Raw genomic sequence first — 24,171 nt, forward strand, 5'->3', positions numbered from 1 at the left:
TACTTTCATCCTCAAAAGTTTCAAAAGCATGTACGTATTTACGGAAAACGATATGGTATTTCAGGGAACGTCTGTTTTTTTTGGTTTTGCTTAAAATGAAGGGAAATTATAGCAATTTATTTTTACAATGTGATGAAAACATCATTAATCTCACGTTTTGTTGCCAACATAAATTGAGATCAATTATATTGAGAACTCTCTCGTTATTTAAAAGTAGAAGGGATTTTATCGATTTATTTAGAACAAATAATATTTTATACAAACTATTTCGGCCAACGTACGGAATTGAATGTTTTTGCTGTTTGCTGTGGGAGCAACAAAACGTTTTCTTCTATATTGTCTCTAGTCTTTAGTTGACGAAATCAAAATGGCGTCTTTTACGGACTAGCGCTTATCCGCCGCATACTGAACACCGTTTTCAATAATCGTGGGTGTAACTATTTATTTGTGATTACAACAATCTGTGAAAGACTATCCAGTGTTAAAGTGCAGTTTTTTTTCATATTGGACTGACTGGGATTTGTTTTAATACATCTGTACGAGTTCACTCAAAGGTATGTCTCCTTTCACCTATCGAATATTTAATATTGATAATCGCCGTACTATCGCGAAGTCGTCGTCAAACGTTGCGTTAGTTTCTCGTATTGTGGTGTCTGCGGCGCGTGGATGTTGAATTATCGCGGACGGAAGCCCCGTTCTTTAGTTTAGTAGGTGAATGAGGGAACAGGTTTTTTTTGAGTCGAGGACGCAAGAGGCTAGCTCGGTTGGGTCAGATCTTCACTTTTGTCGGTTCCTCATTCTTGTCGCGCGTCGCACCGTCTACGGGTTTGCTAAACGTTGTAATATGTGCAAATAATGGGTGCGTAGTACGACTAACTCAATTAGTGGGCAGGCGCGGCCGACTCGCGCTCACTAGTTTCACTTACGGTGCCGTGTTTGTGTATCTGTATGTTAACTTTTCTTGTATTTGGATTGCAGTGTTGTGACTTTTCCTTGTGCCAGATTGTCTAACGAAAGTTTCTAGGCGTAATAAACTACGTGATTAGACATTGTGTGTGATAATTCTGATGACAGAAACACTTTTTAAAAATGAGGTTTCAATTGAGTTGAAGCCTATTAGAAGCAATTAGTGCGTATTAGTGGGCCTAATTAATATTAATACCTGTTTTGAGCCTGTCTGGCAAGAATTTGAAGTGAGTATCATACAGTTTTTTCATAGCAACCTCTTTTCTATCCAAAATTATTCCTTTTTGAACATCTTTACCAACTTAATTCGATATTTAAGTGTAGCTAAGTATGTTGGTGATCAAATAAGCCAATTATAGAATTTTATGATTCATTCTCTAACAGGATATATGATAAAACAACATGAATGACATTTAACAACATTATAAATGTGATACATAGTTTTTCAAATATGTGTAAACTGACATATTTTGTATCTTTGTAATTGGACACCAAATAGTTTATATTTAGTGGATATTTTCCTTTACTCATTAATCACATTTTTACATGAACAACACTGAAACTATTGGTAGTGAAAGCAGTAATATGTACCAAGAAGTTAGATTTTATTAAATCTCTATTACAGCATATTTTTGTGAGTAAAATAATTAAAATAAGTAAAAACTATTTAAAAGAGTGACAACATAAATACTCTTTAAATAATCATACTTAAATATATAGGAAATTATCTTTAAGGATAATAAATAATTGGTTAAATGTATATTAGAATTACCATCAATAAAGTCATCCAATGGTCGTAATTCAATCAATGTTAATTGTCTTTTAATATTTTAAGATATCCTTTTTCCTGTTTAAAGCAATACAGTCAACATTTTGTCTAGTTTTAATTTAAATGTTAATCATTTAATGTATTTTAACAAATGTTTGAATTATCCTGTATCCCATATGATAGGAGAATTAATCAACTATATTTGTTGCATGAATTACATCTATACATAATGCATACTATTCAAAACCTCTGGTTTTGCCTCCATTAATTGTTTTCTCTCCATCATTACAACAAGTACATAGCATACTTTTTCTTCTCTGGCAATCACACATTAACGAGACAGCAGTTACAATATCAGAAATAGGCTACTAAATAAATATGTTGAGAGGCATATACACTGGTTTCAAGGTGTCGCTAGTTCTGAGGTTCCGGGTTCCATCCCCGGTCTGGTCAGTGTAAAAATTCACATTTCTACATTGTCTCAGGTCTGGGTGTTTGTGGTACATTTGTTGTATCTGAATTCCATATCACAAGTGCTTTAGCAACTTACTTTGGATTCAGAACAATGTATGTGATGTTGTTCGCATTTAATTTAATCTAATAAAAAGAAATGTTTGTAACATGATTTTACATCTAAGTATTTTATGATTGATTCATTTGATTTTATTTTTCTTGCTGCGTTTCATTGACTATGAAAATTAGTAAATTAAGTCATTATTGTGTCTGATTTTAGCGCATTCAACTTGTCTTTACTAGTATTGCAAGTATCTTTAATAGAGTGTAGATATAACCACTTATATCTAGATTAATTCCTGGAATCTGTAAGTCAATATATAAATAAATTGATTGTTTATGCCATAGTTATTATTAGAATAGAAATTCATTATGCATGCTCATGCATTCTTTTATTAGATGATGGGATGGTATGGATGTCATCTTGTATGTATATGTTTTAAATTTCAGAGGGTTAGTGAGTTCCCCTTGTTACTTGGTATTTGGTTGAATTATGTTATAGCCTTTTTTTAATTATGAAATTATTCTGTCGCTGGAGACACATCAATGTCTGTCATTTCCACTTTCAGATATAAAGTCTGCCTTTAAAATCTAGCCGATGTATGTAGACATGTTTTGGTATAAACATTATTGAAGGTATAAAAGACCTTGGCAAATCCAGGTCTATATATCTTGCATTTAATGATTCACCAACCAAATGCTGGAGACCTTCCAAGGTGGTTCAGGTTTAGTCAGTAAGATTCTGATGCTAATAATTTCTTTTCCTACTACGTGGGTTCTCACAAGCATGTCCCTCACATCATCAGCCTATCGCAGTCCACTGCTGGACATAGGCCTCTCCAAGTGCACGCCACTGATATCGATTTTCGGCTTCTGCATGTCCCTGCTTAACCAAAAACAGAAAGAGTTTTCCCCTATATAGGTAATCTAAAAAAACATTCCAAACTCTCAATATTCTTACATTTAAGAGTTTTTATCTTAAGATATCCTTATCTTTGAGGAGGATGCTATCTGCAGCAATCATTTTATCTCTCAGTACAAACATTTGATAAGAAGGAATAGTTTGGTTTCAAGTAAAATATGCGTGTATCACGCTTTTTATTGATGATAGTGTAGGCAGAAGTGTTTATTTAAATATGACTGTTCTTAAACGAGTGTAATGTTTTTGGAATGTATGTATTATGGGTTTTTAATGCTGAAATTACTTCTGAATGCTTGAACTGGTTCTATAGTCACCAATAGGCATGGGATTCCGTCAAATCGAAAATCCACCATCCTGCACCACCCAGAGCAAGCCTTTCGTTGTATTTGGCATGGGAAACCATCAGATGAGTGGCTTTGGGTTGAGTGGAAGGGAGTGTCCTACTGACTAAAACCCAGCTATGTTCCTTCTTTTTCTCTTTGAGTGCTGCTGTATGTGTAATAAACGAATTCAGTTTGTAAATAATATTCAGTATTAAATCTCCGATAAACAAAAGTAAGGACAATATAATTTCATATTAAACACTATCTCATAAATTAAAAATATTCACTAATAATAAACATTGTAGTTATGGAATTCGAATCTGGTTATTTTCGATAAGCAGCCACATTACCTAACTAATGAACTGGAGGTAGGTTATTAAGTACGTATTTATAAAACCGCAACATTTCAAGGTTGATAATAATCAATGTTAACGTAATTTTGCTATGGCTTCCTATAGTCGTGCGTTTTATAGAAGCCATGTAGCTTTACTGGTGAAAATAAAATTAAAAGTACCACGGAAATGCCTAAAGAGTATCTTAGTAGAGTAGCTTCTCTATAAAAATGTCGACTATTTTAAACTAGCTGTTGCCCGCGACTCCGTCTGCGTGGACTTCAGTTTACAGCGTTCGGTGGTCCCCGTTTCCATGGAAACAATCCCCTTAGTGATCTTATAGCTTTTACACACCTTTTAAATTTTCCCTCGGGAACTATTCCAAAAATCGGGATAAAAGGGAGCCTATGTGTTATTCTGATGTATAAGCTATATTGTGGTAAAGTTTCATTCAAATCCATTCAGTAGTTTTTACGTGAAAGAGTAACAAACATCCATACATCCATACTTACAAACTTTCGCCTTTATAATAGTAGTAGGATAAGGTTTTTGGATGAGGCTAGCACAGGATCGTAGAAATTGGCACGAGAAGGAGGAGGCCTATGGCCGTCAGCGTAGAAATAGAAAACGCTGAAATGTATGGCTGTAGTTTTTTCTTCTGATGGATTCTGGAGTTTAAGGCCGCTTGTAGAACCTGACTTCCAGCGGAATTGCCCGAAAGGGTTATTGCGGCTCCGGTGAACAGAACAGAGTCTGTTCACCCACTTTTGACGGGCCTGTTGGTCTAGTTGTTAGTGATCCTGACTGCTATACCGGAGGTCGTGGGTTCGATTCCCGCCCAGGATAAATATTGTGTGATGAGCATGATCATTTCTTCTGGTGTCTGGGTGTAATTTGTCTATAATATGTAGGTATTTAGAAATATATAAGTAAGTTTATCAGTTGTCTGGTTACCATAACACAAGCTCTGCTTAGCTTGGTATCAGATAACCGTGTGTGAGTTGTCCCAGGATATATTAATATATATTAAGAGTCAGTAAAAATCTGATACTGATACTGATCTGATACTCAGCTCAACCCAATGGCGGACACTCATTTAAGGATAAGAAAAAAGGTCTCTTGACACACTTGACATAACATACAATCGAAAAGTATGACTTAGGTATTATGGCAATACGACTAGCAATCATAAGCGACCCGAGTAGGAAAATACTGAATAATCATTATTGTTCAATCAATAAAGTTATGCGATAAACACACGTGTTAGATGAATTACACATATTTTAAATTATTTGCATTATTTTATATTTATATGCCGTATCTCTTTACTCTGATTCCTTTATGCGAGCAAGGAAATAGAAATACCTTTTTATCCACATCACTATAAGATACTTTGTCTTGTACAACTTGTTGTAAGGAAGGAATTTTCCTTATAAAGTTGTGTGTTACATATTTCTTTATCTGAAGACTAGTCAGTCTAAGGATTTGACTGCCTCTATTGATTTATTCTAATTCGAGGGAATCGGCATACCTGAGAGTTGTTCTAGGGTGTGTAAAGTCATGTCAGAGGTTTGCGTGTGGGTTAATCTCTGGCACCAGGTTGTACATCAACCATATGATTAGAAGATTGATTTATTATCAGGCCTGCCCATTTAAAACGGGTAGACAGAAATGGTAATGTTATACAATTGAGAAAACATTAAGATTCATGCCTAATAAATTCACGAAAATGATTCAAGTTTGGGTTTAATTGATTATTAGAATTGACATACCGCAAAGTTTGCTTCGAGGTGGCACGGTAAGAAAGAATGGAGAGAAGGGAGGCAAAGACGATCACCGAATCTGAAATCAATAAAGGGCAAAAGCTCAGTTTTAAGACTCTGGGTATGGACTTGGAAAAAATAATAATAATACTAAAATTTTGGTGAAGGATCTAGACATGTCTTTAACTGCGATAAACGACATCCAAGCCGGCGAAGTCGCGGGCAAAAACTAATACCAATAAATAAATGGTTTTGATAAGGTTTCGTTACAGAAGTTGTACTTGCCTTTTTTGTCATTCAACACGTAATCCTTAGTAATTGACTTAAGAGATTAATTAGGTCTAATACGTATTAATTAGGTGGCTCATCTTAATATATATAAATCTCGTGTCACAATGTTTGTCCTCAATAGATTCCTAAACCACTTAACCGATTATAATAAAATTCGCACACCATGTGCAATTCGATCCATCTTGAGAGATAGGATAGTTTAAATCTCAAGATATAGTCGCAAGTTCTTTTAACCACGCGGACGAAGTCGCGGGCAATAGCTAGTGCGATATAAATATTACATAGTTACACGAATACTATAAAGGGATTAATGCTTTGAAGTTGTAGGGGGAATCTCAGGATCTTTTGAATCGGTTTTGGAAATTATTTTACCAAGTTTAAGAGGTCCGTGAAATGTCCGTGTCTTTCGAGATGGAGAAGTTTATTTGAGATAACTATGGAATCTACGTGAATCAGTGGCTTTGCATAGATTCACAGATTAAAAAGGGTCTTCATTCCGCGGCTCTGACAAAAACTGGGACCTTTTATTCTGTATAAGCCCGATTGATCCCAATCGAGGACTGGAGATAGAACACTAAGTATTGTGGTGTGACTCAAGGGGACCAATAACCAAAGTCTAGTAGAAGTTCGCGATAAACCGAATTGATTAATGCATAACTGATTTGTTGCCTACGAACGGAAAAAAGAACCCATCACCAAGTACCAAGCGAATTCATTGACTAATTACGACCCTCAACGTGCAACAAAGTCTAGATACCCATCCTGATGACAAAAAAAATACCTTCTATATTATACATATGAATAGTTGGTCACCCATCATCGCTCTTACCGCGACAACGCTATCGATCGGTCCCCAAGAGGTGTTATACATTTCCTACTTATGATGTTACATGACTGCATTGCAGGATTCACATCCGTATAATTGGTATATGTACAGTTCCGAGCTGAGCTGTGATTGGTCGTCTCATCCCGTCGCTGTGTGCGTAATTGTGACCTAACTCACACAAGCACTAGGTTTCCTAGTGCTAAAGGTCGGGTTTTAGGGTTGCCACTTCTTAATTTGATATTTTTGAGCAAGACACTCTTGTGTAGATGCTGTCGATCTATTTTCGTATTTTATGTAGTAAATTTGCACAATATTTAATGATCTTTGATTCAATATTGATTTTGTAGATAAAACAATAGTTATAAATCATATTTCGAGTATTCATTATGCGTAAATATTGCGCAAACAGTCTTTGACGGGCTATATTAAAAAGTTCATATCTTTTAAGTAGGATTGACTGAAAACCTAAAAGCAAATCGTTCACTTTAGACCTAAAATTGATAAATCCCGAAATAACATATTTTCCGAACTCTTCGGTATTCGACAACCCTAACTAAAACCAACGCAGGCTTCAGTGTTGAAGCCTACACAGACTATGCCCTAAGGGGTGTGGCTATTACCACTGACGTACAATCCACTCTCCGACACCGAAGCTTTAAGGTCGATATTTGTATAACATTCTAGACTACAGTGCACCAAACATCAGCCACTTCAGCTTTCGCTGTCGCCGTTATATCCAAGCTTTAAGGTTGATTTTTCCATAGCAAATTTTATACAAAAACGAATAGTGTTGTAGGCGGTGGACGTGGTGGTACTCCGTACTGCATCAGGAAGGCTTTCGATGTCATTAGTCGTTGCTGTAGTGCAAGGGAGAGAGCTAGTTTTTATACGAAAAGCTGCATCTCTTTCTCTCTCTGTGTCGCAAATGCAATAGTGTTTTGAGGGTGGTGGTTGTCCCCCCAGTTGGGCCAGTTCCTACCTGACATGCGTGCTGCTTCTGGAAGCTTCCACAATCGATTGAAACTCTCAGTCGATTTGGTCCCGTGGTTAGTGCATAGCGAAATGCAGCGGTTCTCGGTGGTAGGAAAATGGAGGTAAGATTTTCTTTACTTATTTTCAACGGTTTCTTTATCTCTAGAGGTTGTTAGACTAGTTTTGAAAATTTGATCTCAAAGGAGTCTTTGTCCTTATTTCAGCATAACCGGCGTGTCTTTAAGTTTACTTGCTACGCCAAAAACAGGGCTTTAGTTTTGCAAATAAAAATATAGAGGTCGGTTACGTAATGTTCATGCATTCTGACGGGATCACGATTGCTTTTCGTTTCGCTTAATGTCATTTGCAGTTAAAGCCTGCGCTCAGGCTAACTGCAGAGACGAAATAGAGAAAAAAACCATTCCCTTTTATAATAAAAGAGTGGATTACGATACTTACAATACTTATCAACTTATCAACATTCCATATTTATCAAATCATGTCAGCGAGATCATAAACTTATCACAATCATCAATATGACGTGAAAACTCATTGATTTAAAAGGTATGCGTACTATTCATATTAAATTGCAATTTGTTATTAGGCTATCAATCATTATCTGTTAAAGGTAATTTGCTATTTAAATTAGCTAATTGATAAAATGTATGTTTTACTGGTTTGGAATTCCTGTGCTATCTATAGTTTTATTTTATCATAGTTACGGAAAAATTAAATATAGACTAATGGAGACCTTAACAATAAGTATGGAATATTAATAATTATTAAATCTATGCTTGTAAGTTTGATGACGGAAACCATGGGTTCTAAAGGAATAGCTTTATCTACTACTAGCTCTTGCCCGCGACTCCGTCCGCTTGGACTTCAGTTTACAAGGCGCGATGGTTCCCGTTTCCGTGGTAAACCTAGCCTTGACAAACTCCCTTAACCTGCCCTAAAATCGCTCTTTTTATTTTTTGAGTTTTTCAACCTTCTATGGACCATAAGGAACATACAAAAGAAATATTAGGCGAATTAGTCCATCCATTCTGGAGTCATGCGTTTACTTTATATAATTAGATGCATCAGCATACTTAAATAAACATTACGTCACCGTGTCATTTTTCATTAATGTAATATTAATTGTAATCTTGAAAAACGACGCGTGACGTGGTGGGTTCCTCGTTGTGTCGTTAAGGTAATAGCTCTGTGAGACATTTTCTAATCAATCATCAATTAAGAGTGATCTTAGTTACCATTCGAATTATAAAACTACGCCTTACGTCTTAAAGTACTTGATCCTTTGATGTAGGTTGCCTCACGATCTTTTCCTATCCCTTTTGTTGTTTTGTTTAGGGGTGTCTTAGGCTAAATAATTTAGAATGTACGACTTGAAACCTTTTTTTAACAAAGTCAAGCATTTCATCGTAAGGAAATCAAGGCTGGTTGAAACACAGGTATCTATGTTAGTAAGAAACGACATGGGGCCACCCTTTGATCCTTGAGGGACTCTCATCGGTTTAAGTAAAACGAGTAACTTGCATGTTTCTTTATTGCATAAAATGAACATTATTTTCAACTCAGGAAAATATAAAATTATTATCTACTCTTTATTTAAATTATACACGCTACCGATAAGCATATTTAAATGTGTTACAGCATTCGAACGCTTTTGATAAAACGAAAATAATTCTAATTCTAAATAAAGGAACCTAAAGTATACTAATTGCCTGAAATTTTATCAGTACGAAATAATTACATTGATAACTGTTTTATTTTTCTATATTTTGTTACATGGAATAGTAAAAATGTTTTCGTATTATTTAACAAAATATTTAACACCCTAAACCATTATTGAGGCTTCGCTGTTCGTCCGTCCTTAACCAGATTATAATCCATGATATGATAGAACGTTTCATTTTTTTTATGTTGTTAGTTTCAAATTCTAGAAAAGATTCTGAAATTACCAACCTTACAACGTCACAATCTTTACCTCCAGTGGCTCCGTCCGCTGCAAATCGAAAGATATCCCACGGGAACTTAAAATTGGTATAAACACTACCAAATTTCGTCCAAATCCGTTCCGTAGTTTTTGCGTGAAAAAGTAACAAACATCCGTTGATACTTACAAACTTTCGCATTTATAGTAAGACTAGCTGTTGCCCGCGACTTCGTCCCCGTGGGTAGAAGATATAAGTTATGATTTAGGTATACCTGCCCGGATTTTTCACATTTTCCATTGTATCTTAGCTCCTATTAGTCGCAGCGTGGTATGGTTTATAGCCTAAAGCCTTCCTCGATGAATGGTCTATGCAACACAAAATATTTTTTCAGTTTGGACCAGTAGTTCCTGAGATTAGCGCGTTCAAACAATCAAACAAACTCTTCAGCTTTATATATTAGTATAGAAGTATAAATTTATAATGATAAGTAATTGTAAAATAATACAAGTATAGTACGTGTAATACTTATTTTGTTTGACATAGTATCGTTTTACCTACATGTTGTATTGTATTGCGCACTTACGTCGAAGGACCATTCACAATGTCGGTAATGCTATGTTATTTATTTATGTTGGTGATTGGTTGTAAGTGATTGTGTATTTTTGCTTTGAAGATATCCTGTAGAAATGCCTAAATAAAATAATGACTAAAAGAAATATAACACAAAATATTGGGCAAGGCTTGTCAGACTTTACTTTTGAATTCAGTCTGTATTCTGACGTTTTTTTCTTAGGTCTCAACTTATAAAATTAAACTTGCCGTCAATGAGAAAATAAAGAAATGTTTATGACATTCTTTTCGCAGTGCCCTTACGACCGAAATGTGTGTGAATTTAATTGAGTTCATTTTATTATAACACCTATTAAAACAGTATTCTAACAAATAAATAAATATTCTTGGCTATTGTAACAAAAAAGGAAGAAATCCTCGGAGCAAGAATCAGAATCAGTGATTTTTTGTTACTAAAACCTACTATCCCTCCATGCAAAAGGTAAAATGTATTGAAGTATTGTTACACAATAATCTAGATTTTTATCTATACATCACGATCCAGACACAGGGGCGCGGTCTGAAACCTAACTCCACAGCTCTCCATACCTATAGATCACAGTGCATTTATTGATTAAACTGCATGACATACCTATCTATCTGGTATCATCGCTTGTCCCGCCCACTAACCCCTACCCCTACCTCTCGCTCATCCCGGATCAATACTGGCATGCGCACAACGAATGTTCTAGAGAATGATTTATTCTGTAACCAGTGATACTCTGTCGCGACGACACGTTTTGAATTCAGTCTTAAGTCTGAAGATGGGGTGTTGTGTTCCCCAGTCAGTTTTGTGGAGGTCCGATAGAAAATTTAGAATATGGTTGATTTTTTGGACCCCGGGGAGAATGGATAACAATGGGGGAAAGAGCTAAGATTTAAAGCACGTTTTCAATTCTACCTATTTTGAAGACTTCTGAATTGTAATGTAGGTAAGTTGTTTTGGACTTTCATTGTTTTTTTTCTTTTTACGAAATCCTGTATTTGGCATTTATCTATTCATATCAATTGTTTAAATAAGTATTTTTTCTGTTTGCCATTTTCTTTCTAGACTGTAAAATGTTACCTTCCTCTTCCCTTCCGAACCGTATATCACTTATTTCGACCTTATGTATTGTAACAATTTTCTTTCAAATAATTAATATATTCTACTCTATTCGTATTCTTTCAAGCTAGTGTTAAATTTTTAATTTAATATCGTGTCTGTTTTGTTTCCTTCTTAAACTTGTTGCTCTGTTGATTTTGTCCCTAGTGTTTTATATCGATTTTGCGAGATCCCAGTTTCATGGTCACATTGTTGCCTAGCAACAGTTTATTGCGTATTACGATTGGTCGTTCCTGGAAAACGGTAGCGCCGTATACACGTTTGGGAAAATTGAAATAGGAGATTAGATGCTTATCCTGGCTTTTGTAAATGTTAAAGATTTCTTTATACAAATTTAAGCCCGGAAAGAACCAAAGTAGGAACAGGTCAGGTAGTCTCAGATGTCGGATAAAAATCTGGATAAGCCAATAATTAATACGCAAGAAATAAAATCTGACTTTTACTTTCGATACGATACACGCACGCCGTTATAACTTACAGTTGTCACGCCAAATTCTGCACATGAAATTTTTACTTTTTAACGAATTAACATACCTCTTTATTTTAGCGGGTTTTCGGACGGACAAGAATTTGTATAATCTGGGAATGCTTGTCCTGAGTCTGGGTGTCTTTGTGCATGTGATTTGAATGTTTGTGAAACCCCCGCGATACAAAGATTAAATTCCTGATAAAAATGCAGGAGTCGTTGTTTTTTAATTCAATTTCATTTTAGATCCTGGCTTACAGGAGTTGCAATGACGGGCATGTGTGGCGGGCTAGTCCCTTTAAAAGAAACTAATGTACGTTTTATCCCTTTAACAGATAACTTAAAAACTGTGATTCTGACTGACTGGTGACGTCATCTATTTAAGTTATCAAGAAAGTTAGGAATGCGTTCGAATCGGAACCGTGTCACGGCGTGCGACGTGCCGACATGTGGATTAGTGTCACTTAGGTATTATTTGTACTTTTAGTGATACGGTCTAGGTGAGGATAGGGAAAACTGACTTTTGTAGGATACTAGATTCCAGCAGTAATTGAAAACGAGAAAACTGAATTGTATTATTTAATAACAAAAATATATGATGAGCCATCATGATCGGCCTAGCCTTTTCCCAACTATGTTGCGGTTGGCTTCCAGTCTAACAGGATGCAGCTAAGTACCAGTGTTTTATAAGGAGCGACTGCCTATCTGACCTCCTCAACCCAGTTACCTGGGCAACACGATACGACTTCACCGGAGCCAAACTTGATGTTTTTTTAGGGAAGTACGAAATAGATAAAAATCTTCATTATACTCCTAACACTGTAATTTTTTTTCACTCTGTGTTAACGTAATTGGTAAGCCGTGTTAGCATAAATAAATAAATAATACACCACGTAGAATATAAAATTTCCTAAATTGAAAATCAAACATGGCCAAACAAATCGAAAGCGTGTCATGTGTGTGACAATATACAATTGAATATTACATGTTCTCGCAATATAAGTATTTGTCTTACACCGTTTGAAAAGCATTGGCCGTGTCGTCTGTCCAGAATGTCATTCGTTGACACTTGACTGGTATCTTTAGTAGCGTTAATATAGCTTTATAACTAAAAATTATAAAAAAAAAAACTTTTCTTCAAGTGAAATATTTTGTAAGGGCTAATTTTATTACAGAGAAAAACTGAATTATCTGGTTACTTCTTTAATTATCAAGTTTGTCTTAAATTATCTATCTGCAAATAGAACACCGGTCAAAATCGGTATAGCTATTTCACAGAAAAAAAATGTCGGATTTTTACCGAATAGCAGTTGTTCTCCGACAACTAGTCTGATATTACTTCCATCTCTCTGTTAATAATCCATTCCTAACTTTAATCAAAAGCAAAATATTTAAAATGAAAAAAAAAAACCACACGTTCACAGAATTACACCTTTATCTATAAGTAGTGCATTTATAATTTAACCTGCTTTAAAAAAAACAGTAATCGTTAAACCGTTAATAAAACGTTATGAATGTGTCGCGTGCCTATAACATAACATTTTTATAGCAATTAAACTTATGCTCCGCGTTCTATAAACTTTTTCTTGCTTATTCAATAATATACTTACTGATTTCTTAAAGCCGCTTTAGAAATCTGTATATTATTGATAGATATTCTCAATGCTTGTTTGAAATACAATTAATAGTCGTGGATCACACAAATGCTTGTCCTATGCACGTGATGAGCTGGATGCGAGCAGCGGAAGATAGATCTCGATAGCGTGCTATCGGGGAGGCTTATGTCCAGCAGTGGACGAATATTGGGTGATCTTGATGATGCGGGGAACGCGATACGTCGTGCAAACGTTTTCCTATCCGTGCAGTTCGGAAACTTAAAACGACCGCCTGAAATTCGACGCGTGCGTACTCAGATTTATTATAATCAAATTGAATACATATCTTTATATCCCATACCATATTGGTCTGGAGACACCTCCCACACATTTTCGTATTTATCTATGTTTTAAAGAACGTGCCCAATAGGGATGAAGACTGGGTATAAAAGAAAAAATCTCATTAGTCCCTTTTTTCAGAAAACCTGGAATTGACAAAGATTAACTGCTTTAAAGTTTAGGAGAGGGGGCTTATGACGTAACGATATGGTAAAATTTATACACAATCGAGACGTCACGCGTAAGTTTCATTCACTGTAATTTGGTCAATTTATTTTTGCGGGACAAATTAAAAAATACGTATCCATAATTATACAAAAACCTACAAGACGGACGCTGCAAAAAAATTGTCGTCATCACTATTCATTGAGGGGTTGTAGTGTAGCATAAAATGATTAAGTAGCTCTGATTAGTTATTGAAAAAAAAAACGATTTTAACCCATCAATTTAATTAATTTTATATTATAGGCAGCACTGATGATGATTGATTGATGCCTGTTTGACCTAAATTTCTTTTTCAATATTACGTTCACTTATATTTCTTTCAAGGGTCCGACAGGGTTTTTCATACACATTATAGGTACCAATTTTTATTACCTTCCTTTAGACAAATCGCCTGTGTCATATTCCTATTATTCCATATAACATTGCCGATTACAAACAAACTCCCTCTCCCCCCATAAGTCAATGGTGATCGGTACTAACGGTACCGCATAACACTGCTTCTAATTTGTGTAAACATGACTCCGATCACAATTAGCAAGCAACGACGCTCCGCTAATTATTGCATGAATATTTATATCGAATGCTTCTTGGCTATAGTGGGGTATCTAGCCTACTATAAGTATTACTTATGATGGGGTATGTTAATTGTATATTATATTGAGATCGATAAAAAAATGGTAAAAACTTTTACCTTCAACATCTTTTGAATGGCTCGACTGATTTTCATCAAAAATGTCTAAAAACACTCGCACAACATTCAACTTTATAGGTATAAAACTTTCGGGAGCTATGATGCCACAGACAGACACGTCAAACTCATCTCTTTTTGCGTCGGGGGTTAAAAAAGATAGTTTGAGGTACTCATGGTGATGTTGGGTCGTATTATTAAATGTAATAGATAAGGTTAAAAGTTAAGTAAAGTATTTTTATCAATTTTAACCAATGTCAGGACCAACTGGCAAAGGCCTCCCCCTACCCCTGACATCCCAAACCACTCCTTCGTTCATAATATAATAATCTAAAAATTCTATATCTTCTCTTTGACGTAGCAGTCGTAACTAAAAATTTACTGAATGAAAAAGTCACTTTAAATCAATTTACTCAATTATTTTATTTCGATATTTAAAAGCCTCTCACATTATTAAGTCTTATTGGTTCTCCCATACAAATAAAGGCAGATACCGTTATTCCTAACATTTCAAGGTATCGATGCGTATCTGAACGTGGTTATGCAATACCGAGACAAGCAACGTAACAAAGTAGATTGATATACAATAATTCTGTAAGAGGAGCTCATGGCTTAGTTACAGCTGAACATATTGAACGATCACTGGTTAAACTACCAGTGATGAGGCCGGTCTGTAGATGGGTGACATGTAGGTCCCGGTTCTTATTAAAACCTCTTTAACAATCACGGGGAGTCAGAAAGAGGTCAGAAAGGAGCTAGAAAGTCTGGCAACCAGTGTATCTAATGGGTATCGTATTGCCCAGGTAACTGGGTTAAGGTCAAATAGGCAATAATACTGCAAATGGATCATAATGGGGAATTGGACTAGGAAGATGATGAATAAATCTTTAGTAATAGGTGTCATTTCAGTCGAAAATTTACGCATTTTGCGTTTGCATTTATTTACTTTCTTGGAAAAGGCATTTGGCAGTTTAATCTATGAGCTTACTCACATTTAATATTCAGAAACTCTTCTTTAATACGTATCACTAAATAATTTCCCCACTCTCGCATAACGCCGTCCAAGTGAAGATGTCGCGCGAACCTGATATAGCCGCGCCTACTGACTTGCGCGCCTGACCGAAAGGTATCTAGGTTCTCTTTAATATACCTCTTAATGTAATAAATATGGTAAATCAAATAAATTTCGAGTTTTAGATAGGTTTTGGGTGGTTTTTAGGTCATGAAGCATTTATCAAATTACATGGTCTAGTTTGTACCCAAATCGTTGGGCAGTCCTGATATAATTATTTTTTTTTTTATAAAAATTGAATAAATCACGTTATTAAATGTCACTCCATTCAAAGTCGATCCATCCGTTATTATAGTTGTAAATTGCATGCCATCGGGTTTGAAGCTACTCTGAAAATGTCATGCCTGCTAGCTTATCAGGAGTGCCTCAAAATTGAGTTGCAGAAATCCCACCGGGACGACAAATAAACAAACAAGAAATATAGTGTAGAAAAACTTGGCAAAAAGAAGATGAAAGCGGTCTGCAAAAATATTTTGATAGTAACTGTCGTGAGAATGATTAATTATTAAATGATGTAACGGACTCACGCGTATTTATCGGGGCAGCCCGACTAGCTTCGGACAAAAATCTTGCTGTAAGTAAGAGATTAGCTCTCACAGCAAGATTTTTAAAAGATTATCAATTTTCTTATCTCAATAATTATTTCAGGAACCTGCAGTAAATATTTTAACAATGACCTAATGTTTGTCCCGAGTCAACGATCACGTCACGATGATTCAATTCATATACGGAAAATATTTAAAATGTGTGACTAACTCTTAATATAACACAGCCAGTTTTATTATGAAGTGTAGTTAGATTATTGACTCTTAAATGCTCTTTATAAATGAGCCAATTTTGTCTGCATGGATGGGCGAGTGGTATAGGTGGCCGCTCAACACACACTGTGCGCTTATTCGTCGCAGCTTCGATCTCCGCGTAGGACAAGCGTTTGAATGATCCACGAATGCTTGTCCTGAGTCTGGGTGTCTTTGTGCATGTGACTTGATTTTTTGGGGATCCTGTGATACAAGGATAAAATTCCATCTGCGAGAGTCGTTCAAAGAAGCTCGACGATCAAAAAAGGTTTTATTTTAAATTATTTATATCTTTTATCAATATTAGTCAATGTACGTAAAGCGAAGACTCGTCTTATATACGTCAGTATTTTAAAGCTATCGTAATAACGGGGTAGACACAAATACCGGTGACGCAGCGGCGGTTTGGTGACATCATGCGGTCTTGTGCGCTTGGTGCTAGGTATACGCTGAAGCGTGGAGCGGTTGTTATGGTTCAAATATGCGTTTGGTACGAGAAATTTGTATAAACACCATGTTTAAAGAGAGGATTAAATATCGCTTCTGAACATGAAAGTTAACAAATTTCTTGTCAGTTCTTTTACTTAGGAATGAGATTTTGAATTGTTCTTTAGAATGATTGAATGATGAGTTCTGAAGTAGTCTTTGTTTAAGTGTGATGAATCTCAATAAATTAAACTATACTGATCAGTATATTGCTCATAAGACAGGCTTTGCTTTGTGCTGGGTGACGATGTGTGAAAATTGACAGAATATTATGTCTAAGGAACTTTATCGTAACCCGCTACCGCGTATAAACTTGGACCCTACCTAATCAATTCAGACGCTCGTCACGTGGTCACTACTCCTCTCAATTGTCACAACTCGCCGTCTTACGTTCTAGTGTTCTTATTTACCAAGTTAATTATCATAAATCTTCGGGTGTTGCCAGAAAGTAGGGTGTACAGCCACGTATTAAATTGATATTGTAGTTGTGGATAATTGACAGCCCACTACACCGCTTGGACTGGCGTCTATCTAAAAGACTTTAGTAATATTACTGAACTAGCAGTTGCAATTGAAAATGATCCCATGGGAACATAAAATTAGGGTAAAACCTTTCGTATGTGGTTAATCCTGGTTATAAACTATCTGTATACCAAGTATCGTCTAGTTTAACTTGTTCTTCTTTCTTTTTTTTCCTCTCGTCTTTTTCGTCCCTATCCGTTCAGTTAGTTGTTTTTTGCGTGAAAGAGGAACAAACACCCATACACACAAACTTTCGCTTTTATAATATTGGTAGGTTGCACCTACCAACTAAGATGTGAAAAACGTATTGAGTATTCAAAATTGGAGATATGTATGAGGATATAATTAGCACGGATAGCCGAGAGGGTGAGGTTACCATGCCGTGGATCATTTTCGATTTTTAGCAGGCGGGCCTTCGGGCAATAGGAGTGATGACTGGGTATAAAAAGAAAAAATCTCATTAGTCCCTCAGTTAGATATTTGAAAAGTATGAGACACGTATTTTTTCCTTTTTCAGAAAAACTAGACTTGACAAAGATTAACTGCTTTAAAGTATAGGAGAGGCCGCTTGTGACGTAACGATATAGTAAAATTTTACTCAATCGTGACGTCACGCGTAAGTTTCATTCACTGTAATTTGGTCAATTTATGTTTGCGGGACAAATAAAAAAAATACGTATCCATTATTATACAAAAAAAAAACAAGACGGACACTGCAAAAAAAAATTGTCATCATCCCTGTACCTAGGTATAGGGATGATGATAAGGATAACCATTAGACATTAGTTATGGTGCATTGTGGACGATGTCGGGCAAAACAAAGTTTAGTTTTTATATTCAACAACAAACTTGATAACTTAACACCAAGGTAAGTAAAGAACATGTCTGGTTCAAATTTTCACGTATATTCCTCGCAATTGCGACAGACGTGTCGAACATTTTACGAATACGCGAGCGCGCGATACTTCGCTTCACCAATACGGTTGCTTGTCGATTACCTAATAACGCTGCGCAACTCCTAACTGACATACCTGCGTGGTATCGAATGGAATTCTAGGTAAATCGGTGAAGGAGGTTTTATATTGCATAGGTTGACTGAAACTGGGACTTTTTTTTGCTGTCGCAGATACAAAAGTAGGGGTTGATAGTCGGGAAACGCAATTATAGGACTCAATTTCAAGTCCTTTATTAAAAATCATCAAGAAGCAGATCATCCGCGCCAAATGTTGACCTGATGCTAACCACGATCCTCAGATAGGAACGACCGGTATAAGGAGAGAGATTATTTATCTCACTTACTTTTAAAGGTACGTTAAATTGTGAGTCGTGTTAGACTGGAAGCCGATTCCAATACAGTTGGTAAAAGGCTAGGATGAGGACCCTTAATATGCAAAATAGTAAGGCTTTTTATTAATTTGTCTAACATATTTCACTTTATTTACCGTTACCATATACTCTACTTTTACCTTTTACTATTTTCCCAAGCTATTCTGATATTGACTTCCTTCCTTAACAAATACAGTTTGCCGTCCTACAGAAAAGCATTCAAGGACACACATTCTGTGCTCAATATCCCTATTAAACATTATTAAAATAAGCAACAAACTAAAAACAAAATAACACAAAAAAATATAAGTACAAACGGTCACGAATGCCCCTTATCGATGAACTAATGAATCATAATACATAAATTATTTAATGTTTTTTTATCAGCGCACGCGCACGCTTCCGTTACTCCGATAGTTTGTGATAGCGTCTGTGTATATAATGTACATATTTATGTATGTATACAATGTATGGATGTATACTGAGAGAGAATAAACGGGGAGAAGTCTACGGTGGCCGACGGCTTTAAGGGTTTGGAGGGCTGTCCCTCCATCTTATGTGTCTGTACACATACGATTGGAGTCATTAAATAGGCTATTTAACAAAAAAAATGTTGTTTAATCCATCAGAAAGATTTTCGAAAAATCTTAGGTATGTACAAATATTTTGACGCCAATATTTTAAAATGCGGCTACTCCGATAGATACAGATTTTTGTTAAAGTCTTATAGGACTTTTTACATGAGACGCAACGATTATAAATATTGTTGGCTTTATACTTGACTTAAGACTTAAAAGTATACAATTAATACTATTTAGTTCCTATAATTAATCACCTAAATAATCGCTTGAAACAACCAGTAGTTAAAGTATTTTGAAATTTATCCGTAACTATCAATTAAATCAAATTTATTCCGAAGACCCTCGTCCTCTCGGCTCGATTGATCGACAAATAGTTAAATGATTTTTATCATTATTGATAATAGTACTAAGAATGCAATTAGGCTAATTTTGATTTTGAAGTAATGTGCCTAAATTATGTTGTTGCACCGCATTCTATTTTACAAAATTATTCTGATGAATTTCCATGTTTTGCACATTATAGGATATAAACATAATTCTTGCTGTCAAAATGAAAATGGGTCTCGTGCTCTCAATGTAAACAAAGGGAAAACACGTGTGTTTTAGTAAGATAGTTATAACCGCTGTAAGTTATTACTGTCATAAAAAAAGAAACAAAACCCGCGCTAAGTAATCTTTGTGTTTGACGGCGGTTCATTTTTACTCAGTAAGATTTATAGAAGTAAGTCTAACACTACCCGTTACTTCCCCCCGAGAAGGTGGTTGTCCATGACGATTCCCATGTGAGTCAATTTTACCTAAGCAGAGACAAAATCAGGGTGATTTTAGTCAGCAATACTCCGACATATCGCCCTTCTTACGATCTTCCTCCGGGTAAGTCGTTAACCGAGTAAGCTTTAAACGACATTTTTCTTCAATGATTTTCGTAAGGCGATTAATTTCGGACCCGACCAGAGTTGGCTGGTCGCGATAAATACACATCAGTGACGTCAGTAAACGGTTATAAAATAAATCGGAAATAAAGATAAAAAAATCTTTATTAATTAGTTCAAAACATTTTGTCTCTCTCAAAACTTATCAATACGGTAATAGGTATATTACTCGTAAACGAGTGCTCGCCGACCTTGGTTTGATAAGACGTGCAAATCTAATGTTATTTGTATCGGGGACCGTTTGTATTGAGTGGATAAACGCTGCGGTTGGCGTTTTTGTTAAGCAAGAAGAAAAAACGCTGTGATTATCATTGGCTATTCAAGCGAAATCAATAAGAGGAGGTTTCAACAATACTGTTTTCAAAAAGGTGCATGTCTCATTCTTTTCTCTATCTTTATTTCATTATATTTGTGACCTCAGAAATTCGGACTGGACGAACAGATTTTGTTGATCCTTCTTCTTTAATTTACCATGAAACAACAAATGATGATAATATTTTAAAAAGATTGACACAGCAGAAATCTAATAATTGTCTTCTGTGAGACCGATTCCATAATCAGCACAAAATTTCCATTACTAATTACTTTAATTAAATAATTGTAGCCACTTGTGCCACAACACCCTGTCCTCCATCTTCCGTATCTGCACTTACAAGGACGCGGCTGTCAAAATATCCTCATCAGAATCCCTTATTATCCTGTCTTAATATACTTTCAGTTACCTATACGTTTTTAAATGTCTCGTTTCATACGCCAAATAGGAAGTCGATGTATGCTGAACGAATGACTCCCACGCTGTTATTATTTTAGTTGTAATCTTTGGCTTATAAATACAATCCATTGATACGATTTCATAATTATTTTTGACTCTGATTGGTGTTGTTGATGCTTTGACTGTGCAGTTTGCCTGAGTGTAGACGATGACTGATTTATCAAGCTAAAAGTTGCGGAATAAGAAAAACATATTTTAGAGTTTTTTTTTGTGATTTTTTTAAATTAGTTTAGAGAAATTTGTTCATGAATTGCGGCGCGTCTCAAACATTAATTTCACGTGTCTCTTGATGATTCACAATTAAAGGTTGTTAATTGTGAATCAATTGTAGGTATTTATCGTGTTTGCCCGACTAGTTTCAGACCAAACGGAGTCCTTAATCATGAACTGACGCGGCTACGGGTCACGAGTTGGGTCCGAACCTAGTTCTTTAGCCCTTTTCGATTGAAAACAAAACTTTCGGTTTCTTTATCGTTTAGCGTTTAAAAGCTAGGTATATTATAGCGTCCTCATTACAAATGTAAAATGTCCTTTACACGCGGAAAATTAAACAAACTTTAAACATACATACATTGTTTGTCCTCAAACATGCTAATTATATTTTATGTTATGTCACGTTTTTGTTATAAAAATATTCTCTAAAATTGTCTTTCTTAAATTTTTACATCACATGTTATTTGGTTGAAAATTTTCTTCTTTAAATGGACTAAGATTTTTTTTGTTGAGCAATTCTCTTTTCAAGCGACTATAAAAAAAGAGAAGTTTCCCTATTCGTCTGTATTTTCTTTTTATGTTTATTACCTCAGACCTTTGGATTTTATGAAACGATGTTGATTCAGTTTTCATTTATCGTGAAATCGCCGTCATGGATTCCCATATTTTTTCATTTGTATGTTTCTCTTGTTCAAACAATACTATACTTGTAGTTTGTCATTACTAATGTATTATTATAATTTGTTACAGCGATGCGCAGAGGCAGAGTGGCGGTGTGACACGATGTGCAAGGACGGATGAGGCGCCGGCGCGCGCTCACGCGACGCGCAATCTAGCAACATGTCGTTCTTTAATAATCTTAAAAAGGTAACACTGAAATATCGATCTGGACACCTGTCGCGGCATGTGCGTGCACAAAACAAAATAAATAAAACTCTATTGTCCTAGCCATAAGATTGAAAATAGCTTGAAGTACCCCTTGTATAGTTTACTTCGATGGTTGAACTTCCTCGTGGGTGGGTGGAGGGGGGGGGGGAGCGGGAGCTTTAACCGTCGACTTTTTTTATTATTTCTTGTTTCGTAACTTAGAAAGTAATGTGTAAATTACTTGCTTGTCAGTGCCGTATTATCCATAAGGCACTTTATTGCCTTGGGCCCCACTAAGACTAGGGGCCCAGCACTCCCGAATTAAAAGGCGGAATTGTGTGGTTCTATGAAACCACGGTAGAAAGCCCACATTATGGACACTAAGACCGGCCCTGCTTGTTGTAGGTGCTGCACCTAGGCAGCGGCAACGATGCCAGGAAGAAGAAGGTGTTCAACAACATCCGCGACAACAGCGACCCCTCGGACAACTGGGACATGGTCGGCGAGCTCGGCGATGGCGCGTTTGGGAAGGTGTGTATACAACAGTATTATTAAAATTAAAATTAAAAAAAAAAGTTTTATTGACATAAAAATACAGTTCAGTATAAATGTAACCCTTACGCCTGTGCTAGGCTTAAAGCCTGTGTTACAGGAGCCAGTGTCTTCGCCCGTTTAGGTTATAATATCTATATCTATTTATATGAAGAATATAGATAGATGGATAAAATGTACATTATTGCATACTGCATAAATACTAGATTGGCTGAAAATAAATAGTTATATGGTGATAAAATGGGTGTTTTATCGCTTAAAGTGATCTTAAATGAAGATTGAAGACTCGAAGAATATGTAAACGATTTCAGTTTGCTTGCACAGATAGCTGAGTGGATTTGGCCACCTCGCCAAATCTACTATCGAAGAAATAACGATTATGCCACTTAAAATGTTCTTAAAATCCAAGATTATAACCTGGACATCTAGGATAATAATAAAGGCACTATTTTAGGCAACTGCTACCCCTAACCAGTTGTCTCAGGTTCTAAACGAAAGAGCAAAAAATCGTCTAACCTAAAGTTGTTACTTTTCAAACGTTGCTAGCTCCGATACTATATTCACCAAAACGAGACAACGTCTCTGCAGTGCCGGCGTAAGGACCACTGACACCCCGGGCGAAAATATTGTGGCGCCCACTTGAGGGAAGCAATATCAAGTGTTAGTTTTTTGCTGATCCCAAGTAAAATTATATTAAGAATTTCATCTTTCCTTTAGCGTTACGTTTGGCGGTGGAAGTATTCCACCTCTAGCGTAGAGCACAGTTCTGAGGGTTTGCGCCAGGAGAGGCAAGAGTCTCCAACTTCACATCTTGGCGCCCCCCAAAATGTGTCGCCCTGGGCCATCGCCCCATCATGCCCCCCCCCCCCCTAACGCCGGCATTGCTTCTCTGCCCAATACCTAGAAGAAATAAACCCAGTTCACCGTCCCTAAATCCTTCCCATCGCAGTATACTTTAAACAATCACCACCCTTCCACAGGTATACAAAGCCCAGCACAAGACGACCGGCCAGCTCGCCGCCGCCAAGATGTGCGTTCTGGACAACGAGGACGACCTCGCGGACTTCACCGTCGAGATCGACATCCTGTCCGAGTGCCGGCATCCGAACGTCGTCGAGCTGCACGAAGCTTACTTCATCGATAATAAGTTGTGGGTGAGTTGGTCACTGATATATCATCGGGTCTATAGTTACTTCTCAAAGACGAAGAGAGGCCGTCTCATGCCGCCTTGCAATACGAATGTAATAACGTATAGCCGAGTGGTTGAGGTCGCCACGCCAGACCTGCAGAGACTGCCAAGCGTTTGTGTGATCCATGAATGCTTGTACTGAGTCCATACGTACGGGTGTCCATGTGTTTTTGAATCCCCTCGCGACTCAAAAATCAAATTCCTTAATAGTGGAATTG

The 24,171-nt window shown here is 36.3% G+C and overlaps 1 protein-coding gene across 1 annotated transcript in view; it reads left to right on the forward strand.

Annotated features, from left to right (window-relative positions):
• Window positions 1–560: 560 nt before the first annotated feature.
• The window catches only part of LOC113506835 (serine/threonine-protein kinase 10-like), a gene marked incomplete at its 3' end in the record, with an annotated part of 30,957 nt that continues 7,346 nt past the window's right edge, over window positions 561–24,171 (forward strand). Inside the window, exons 1-4 of the mRNA XM_026889677.1 lie at window positions 561–1,193; window positions 22,096–22,212; window positions 22,618–22,743; window positions 23,745–23,918. Coding sequence (XP_026745478.1) covers window positions 22,186–22,212; window positions 22,618–22,743; window positions 23,745–23,918 — 327 coding nt within the window. The remainder of the gene's footprint in view (window positions 1,194–22,095; window positions 22,213–22,617; window positions 22,744–23,744; window positions 23,919–24,171) is intronic.

The sequence above is a fragment of the Trichoplusia ni genome, assembly GCF_003590095.1.
Source record: "Trichoplusia ni isolate ovarian cell line Hi5 chromosome 26 unlocalized genomic scaffold, tn1 tig00004105_group25, whole genome shotgun sequence".
In the NCBI taxonomy this organism is placed as follows: Eukaryota; Metazoa; Arthropoda; class Insecta; order Lepidoptera; family Noctuidae; genus Trichoplusia; species Trichoplusia ni.